Source organism: Camelina sativa, chromosome 11 (genome assembly GCF_000633955.1).
Source record: "Camelina sativa cultivar DH55 chromosome 11, Cs, whole genome shotgun sequence".
In the NCBI taxonomy this organism is placed as follows: domain Eukaryota; kingdom Viridiplantae; phylum Streptophyta; class Magnoliopsida; order Brassicales; family Brassicaceae; genus Camelina; species Camelina sativa.
The window spans coordinates 29,125,311-29,131,959 of record NC_025695.1 but is presented as its reverse complement, the minus strand read 5'-3'; the positions used below and the strand labels follow the sequence as shown (position 1 = coordinate 29,131,959).

The following is a 6,649-nucleotide window of genomic DNA, read 5'->3' as shown; positions in this document are numbered from 1 at the left end:
TATGTTCCCTTTACTTCTTCATAACAAATACTTTTTTCCCATCCAAAATAAGATACATTGTTACCGATCAGTGGTGAACCGATTTTTATAGAGAAGACTCTTAGCAGTGGCTGACCAATCTTCAGATGCATAACGACATGAGAAAAATAAGTGATCTCGAGTCTCAGTGGGAGTGGAACAGAAAACACAAGTCACATTTGAGCCATTATTCCAAGCCTACATACGGTCGTGAGGGTCGTCTATAGATGGATGGTTATGCATGGCAAGCCAAGTACAAAAGGATTGTTTTGGTGTCGAGTGAGCGAACCAAACTATTTTGTGCCAAGCTCTCTTAACTNTGGAGGAGTGATGACCAAGCTGATCCCGAGAAACACAGTTATTCCAACCAAGAAATCTCAGGTTTTCACAACGTACCAAGACCAGCAGACAACTGTCTCAATTCAGGTCTTTGAAGGTGAAAGAAGTCTCACCAAGGACTGCAGGCTGCTCGGGAAATTCGACCTCAACGGAATCCCACCAGCCCCAAGGTTTGCTCTCTCTTCTTTTAACCTTTTGTAACTGTAAAATCAGTCTCATTTGAACTTTAAAATAGTCATCATTCTTCTTTTTGACAGAGGAACCCCTCAAATCGAGGTCACATTCGAAGTGGACGCCAATGGTATCCTGAACGTGAAAGCAGAGGACAAGGCGAGTGGTAAATCAGAAAAGATTACAATCACAAACGAGAAGGGTCGTCTGAGCCAAGAAGAGATTGACCGGATGGTGAAGGAGGCAGAGGAGTTTGCAGAGGAAGACAAGAAGGTGAAGGAGAGGATCGACGCCAGGAATGCGTTGGAGACGTACGTGTACAACATGAAAAACCAAGTGAACGACAAGGACAAGCTTGCAGACAAATTGGAAGGGGATGAGAAGGAGAAGATCGAAGCAGCAACCAAAGAAGCCTTGGAGTGGCTCGACGAGAACCAAAACTCTGAGAAAGAAGAGTACGATGAGAAGCTCAAGGAGGTAGAAGCAGTGTGTAACCCAATCATCACGGCAGTATACCAGAGATCAGGCGGAGCACCAGGTGCAGGAGGAGAATCAACGACTGAGGAGGAAGATGAGTCTCATGATGAACTCTAGATGTCTTTTTTTAATATTGATTTGTTAAAACCATTAGAGACAAGTTTTGAGTATGAAAGAAACAAAAGTCGTTTTTTGTTTTTGTTTTTTTGTATGTTTTTGGTTTTTCATTTTAGGAAAGGGGAGTGATTAAGTAGCGTCCCTTCTTTAGTCTCCCCGGACGTTCTCTTTATGTTCCCTTTACTTCTTCATAACAAATACTTTTTTCCCATCCAAAATAAGATACATTGTTACCGATCAGTGGTGAACCGATTTTTATAGAGAAGACTCTTAGCAGTGGCTGACCAATCTTCAGATGCATAACGACATGAGAAAAATAAGTGATCTCGAGTCTCAGTGGGAGTGGAACAGAAAACACAAGTCACATTTGAGCCATTATTCCAAGCCTACATACGGTCGTGAGGGTCGTCTATAGATGGATGGTTATGCATGGCAAGCCAAGTACAAAAGGATTGTTTTGGTGTCGAGTGAGCGAACCAAACTATTTTGTGCCAAGCTCTCTTAACTTTTTTTAAAAATTATGCAATCACTAGAATCTTAATTCTACATTAATCACAGTCAAATAACAGAGTATCAAAAGTCGTTAAATATTTCAATTGATCACATAATAAACACATCAGAAGAATTTGCAAAATACCTCCGTTCATTACAGCGGTGAAGTCTTCATGAACGGTTTTTTAGATGAATGATGAAAGCTTAACTTTTAAGGTCGGAATATCAATCTCTCTTTTCGCCTACAATCTTTTTTTTAGTGTTAAGTCTTTTCGGAAATCCTTTATGATAGACTAAAGGCTTGTATTTATAGGTGCAGAGAGCAGAGAGGACGAAGCTCCACTTTAAAGGTTTCTTTCGGAATAATCTCAATCGTCCATCAACGCAACGAAGACATGTAATATAAGTGGAAGCATAAGAGTTAAACACATTATGTAATCGTGATATACCATCATGTATGCTCATGTTTATACAATATTTTTTTGTCGTGATTTCATAATATTGGTCACCTTTCATGACACTTGTCATAAAATACTTTGAGGGGGTATTGAACTTATACTTGCCAAAATACAACTCTCCCAATTCTTCATAAGATACTAGCTAGGTACTACAGCTTTCCTATAAATATACTGTTAATGTTTAGTTTTATGGGTATTTTCATAACCATTGATAACACACCAAAAAAAGATGACACACTATACAATAGTACCAATTAGAAGCAAATACAAAGAGAGACCCACTTAGCTCATGTTCCTAATGTGCATATCTTAAGGCTAAGTGAGCTCCAAACAAAATCAAAGAATTAATACTGCACTAACACTGCCACAACTCTCAAATCTACACGCGCTGCTTCGGGATCTTTAGACCCGAATTGGTAAACCGTAGTTATGGAACACTCTGATCCTACCGTCCCAAGTTGCTGTCACAATCACAAGCCCCCACAGGTGAGGCGAAGAGGTATTAACGTTCTGGCACACACTCCTTAAGAGCCTCAACTTGGATCTACTGCTGACTGTAGCTGAAACCACTGCTGCAGCCGCACCTGCTACTACTACTCCAAGCTTCTCTTCTGGCCACGTTGTTGCTCCTTTGTTTGGAGATAAATAGTCCATGGGAGCCGGGAAATGAGCAAACGTTTTTTCCAAATCTGCTATAAAATTGTCCTCCTTCCCCTGCTGGCCTAGCCAAGGTATAGCCACAGACACATTGTGTGAGAGAAACCCCTCGTAAGATCTTATGGTTTTTGGTTTCTGAGAAGAAGCCTTCTTGTTGGGTTGAGAGTAGTCCCAAACATGAATGCCTGAGTCTTCTATTGTTGAGACAATGTGTTTCCCATCAGATGTGAATGAAGCAAATGTTGGACTCGTCAGTGTTGTTCCAAGACTTGAAGCTGAAAAAATATATATCCACCATAAATAAACTCACAACAGCAACACCTACATATATTGAACGAAAGAAAAACCTTTTTTAAGCTTGCAGATTGTATCCACTCCGCAGATTATTCGGATTTGAGAATCGGCAGAAGTAACCATCAGTTTGTCCGAATCACCAGGGAAAAACTGAAAACCAGTGATTCTTTTGCTAGGAGCCTTCTTCTTCCCATGTAAACTGATCTCTCTGTCCAGTTGCAGCTGGTTATCTGAAGTTCATAAAGATGATTCAGATATCAAAACACACAAATGATTTTAGTTGAGTGTTTGGTAATCCGAAAAGTTAAAAAAAAAACGTACCAATTGTATGGTAAAAGCGACATTCTCCAGTCATAGAACCTACTACCGCACCCTTAGCATCAGGTCGGTAGCACAAAGCTGTAACGATCTCTCTTATATCTGTGTAGTCAACAACTCGGAAACGGGACACATCCCATATTCGGACTTTTCCATCAATCGATCCACTTATAAAGTAATTGTCATCCACAGGATTGAATGCCACACAAGTCACTGTCACAAAGGAAGAGAGAACGTGCGTAAGAAGACATACCGTAAACAGAATTGAAGAAGGCAGATAGAGAAAGAAACTCACCAAAGCTCTTATGAGAGAAAACTCTGATGCATTCATCAGAAGAACCAACTCGCCACAATCGAACAGTCTCGTCCACTGAAGATGACAGTAGAAACTGCAGTGCACAATCACAAGTTGTTAATTAGTTCCATCATCTCATCTTCTTACCATTGAAAGAGAAAACAGAATCGGAGAGTAATTTACCCCTTTCTCCGACCAAGAAAGATCCAAGATTTCACCCTTATGTCCTTGGAACTCGTGCTGAGGGGTTTCAGATATACTGAAGACTTTTGAGGGCAACACAGCGCAAGTCGATTCTGACTTCTTCCTCAACAACCCTCTGCTGCTCCTTTCAACCTTGTCAGTCTCAGTCTTGAGAGGCTCAATCTGGGACTTGTCATTCATTCCAAAGTAGACGCAACTAGAGCTTGAATCAGACTCCACCACTTCAAAGTCGTTGTCTCTTCTCTCGTCTTCAGTTATGTTCCACACTCGCACAACACAGTCTTCGCCAGCACTAGCTAAATACTTCCCATCATGTGAAAACTTCATCACCACGACGGATCCGTCATGCGCAGAGAACTCTTGTCCGATACAAAGAGACGAAAGCTCCTTGAACTGCTTTTTAAAAGACTGAACTCGAGTTAGTTGCCTCCGTACCGATGATCCCATTGACTCACCATCAGTGTAGTCTTCATTTTTGTCGAGAATATGAGTTAACACACCTAACTTCTTTAACCAACCTTTAGCTCCTCCCTTCTTAGGCGAATCTTCATAACGACTCATGGGAGAGTTCTGAAAATCTCCATAGCTACCAGACCTACTCGAACCAGATTCACTCGATCCCTCAGCAATGCTGCTACTGTTGCTGGAATAATCTCTCGTCAGAAAAATCTGATCATCAATGATCTTGGCACGATTCTGAAACGAACCTCTGAAACTAAATGCCTCAGCCAAAGAAGAAGTTGACAATGATGAAACAGAGGATCTAGAGGATATAGATTCATTCCTCAGCAACTTCTCCTCCTCATCCTCCTCCTCGTGATCAGTTTCAGACACAGAGTTTAAATGTTTCGAAACCGGGACATGGTCGGAACAAGAATCTCCCAGACGATCAAGGTCAAGACCAAGATCAAGGTCAAAGTTTCTTTTTTTGAAACTAAAACCCATAGATTGAAAAAACTTTTGGCGACGGTTATCAACACTCTCAGGATTCATAGTCCAGAGATCTAAATCACCAGTTGCTTGAACAAAATCATCNCTTTCAACCTTGTCAGTCTCAGTCTTGAGAGGCTCAATCTGGGACTTGTCATTCATTCCAAAGTAGACGCAACTAGAGCTTGAATCAGACTCCACCACTTCAAAGTCGTTGTCTCTTCTCTCGTCTTCAGTTATGTTCCACACTCGCACAACACAGTCTTCGCCAGCACTAGCTAAATACTTCCCATCATGTGAAAACTTCATCACCACGACGGATCCGTCATGCGCAGAGAACTCTTGTCCGATACAAAGAGACGAAAGCTCCTTGAACTGCTTTTTAAAAGACTGAACTCGAGTTAGTTGCCTCCGTACCGATGATCCCATTGACTCACCATCAGTGTAGTCTTCATTTTTGTCGAGAATATGAGTTAACACACCTAACTTCTTTAACCAACCTTTAGCTCCTCCCTTCTTAGGCGAATCTTCATAACGACTCATGGGAGAGTTCTGAAAATCTCCATAGCTACCAGACCTACTCGAACCAGATTCACTCGATCCCTCAGCAATGCTGCTACTGTTGCTGGAATAATCTCTCGTCAGAAAAATCTGATCATCAATGATCTTGGCACGATTCTGAAACGAACCTCTGAAACTAAATGCCTCAGCCAAAGAAGAAGTTGACAATGATGAAACAGAGGATCTAGAGGATATAGATTCATTCCTCAGCAACTTCTCCTCCTCATCCTCCTCCTCGTGATCAGTTTCAGACACAGAGTTTAAATGTTTCGAAACCGGGACATGGTCGGAACAAGAATCTCCCAGACGATCAAGGTCAAGACCAAGATCAAGGTCAAAGTTTCTTTTTTTGAAACTAAAACCCATAGATTGAAAAAACTTTTGGCGACGGTTATCAACACTCTCAGGATTCATAGTCCAGAGATCTAAATCACCAGTTGCTTGAACAAAATCATCGGCGGCGACTTCAGAGTTACAATCAGAAACAGATGAAACCTCTTCACGGGCATCAGCGAACAAGTCTTCCTCTTCCTCGTTCCCTCGGGTACCCATCATATATAGCTTCTGTCCCAAAACACACAAAATTCACAAAAAAAAAAAGTCAAACTTTCGAAGACAAAGAATGTTGGAAAAGTAGAGAAATTTGCTACAATGGTTTTCGAATTGAAACTAATCTAGACGCTTAACACCAAAAGGGGGAAGTGGTCAGATGATAAAATCATGACAAATCAAATATGATCCGGCAAAAAAAAAGAAAGGAGATTGCTTTGGAGTAAAGTAAAAGAATAAGACAACAGAGAAGAAGACGAATAGTTTATGGGAAGAGATGAGATAGATTTACTTACATTCTATTACCAGATTCAAATATTTTGCTCTCTATTCTTATAAAAAAAACACTAGTGTTGTCTTTTTGTCTGCATCGAAACGAACGGGTTTTAAAATAAAAAAAAAAAACCCCCAAAACCTTGCGTCGATACGAGGAGTCACAACTCCTCCTTGCGAGAGAGAGAGAGAGAGAGAGAGAGAGAGAGAGAGGGGTTCAAAACACACAAAAAAAACAAAAAAAAAAAAGGTTTGATTTTTAAGAGGAGAGGAATTTGTAAAGTTGAGAGTTTGTTTCTTCCATTATTATACGAAGAAGAAGAAGAGAGGAAGAAGAGAGAAAGGAAAGGGTACGAATCAATTAAATTGAACAAAGATCCTTTCCTTCTTTTGTCTTTTTCTTCTCTCTTCATTTCCTTTTTCTAACTCTTAGTTTTGAAATGGTCAAAACTCAAAACATTGTTTACACTTACTTAGTCAACTTTTAATCTTCTAA

At 40.5% G+C, this 6,649-nt stretch overlaps 2 protein-coding genes across 4 annotated transcripts; one reads left to right on the top strand and one right to left on the bottom strand.

Annotated features, from left to right (window-relative positions):
* On the top strand, positions 345–1,343 carry LOC104728478 (mediator of RNA polymerase II transcription subunit 37f-like). Its single transcript, XM_010447451.2, has 2 exons — positions 345–527; positions 615–1,343. Exons 1-2 carry the CDS (start codon positions 349–351, stop codon positions 1,120–1,122), a joined length of 687 nt encoding a protein of 228 aa, XP_010445753.2. The 5' UTR covers positions 345–348; the 3' UTR covers positions 1,123–1,343.
* On the bottom strand, positions 2,174–6,554 carry LOC104724571 (WD repeat-containing protein 44-like). Of its 3 annotated transcripts, none has more exons than XM_010443080.2 (7): positions 6,177–6,554; positions 5,766–5,895; positions 3,820–4,853; positions 3,637–3,730; positions 3,345–3,554; positions 3,077–3,253; positions 2,174–3,004 (listed from the first exon to the last, which is right to left on the bottom strand). In XM_010443080.2, the coding sequence occupies exons 2-7, from the start codon at positions 5,884–5,886 to the stop codon at positions 2,475–2,477; spliced, it is 2,166 nt and encodes a 721-aa protein (XP_010441382.1). In that variant the 5' UTR covers positions 5,887–5,895; positions 6,177–6,554; the 3' UTR covers positions 2,174–2,474. The 3 variants fall into 3 exon arrangements, with proteins under 3 accessions (XP_010441382.1, XP_010441383.1, XP_019088571.1); XM_010443081.2 differs by having other exon boundaries at positions 3,820–3,972; positions 4,885–5,895; positions 6,177–6,553; XM_019233026.1 differs by having other exon boundaries at positions 3,820–3,972; positions 4,885–5,892; positions 6,177–6,553.

Bases quoted from the DNA above. Each gene is read 5' to 3' on its own strand.
- LOC104728478 (XM_010447451.2), top strand. From the start codon at position 349: ATGACCAAGCTGATCCCGAGAAACACAGTTATTCCAACCAAGAAATCT. The intron at 528-614 runs GTTTGCTCTCTC...TCTTTTTGACAG, and splicing joins GGAATCCCACCAGCCCCAAG to AGGAACCCCTCAAATCGAGG.
- LOC104724571 (XM_010443080.2), bottom strand. From the start codon at position 5,886: ATGATGGGTACCCGAGGGAACGAGGAAGAGGAAGACTTGTTCGCTGAT. The intron at 4,854-5,765 runs GTGATTTAGATC...TTCAAGCAACTG, and splicing joins TGATTTTGTTCAAGCAACTG to GTGATTTAGATCTCTGGACT. The intron at 3,731-3,819 runs GTAAATTACTCT...TGTGCACTGCAG, and splicing joins TTTCTTGGTCGGAGAAAGGG to TTTCTACTGTCATCTTCAGT.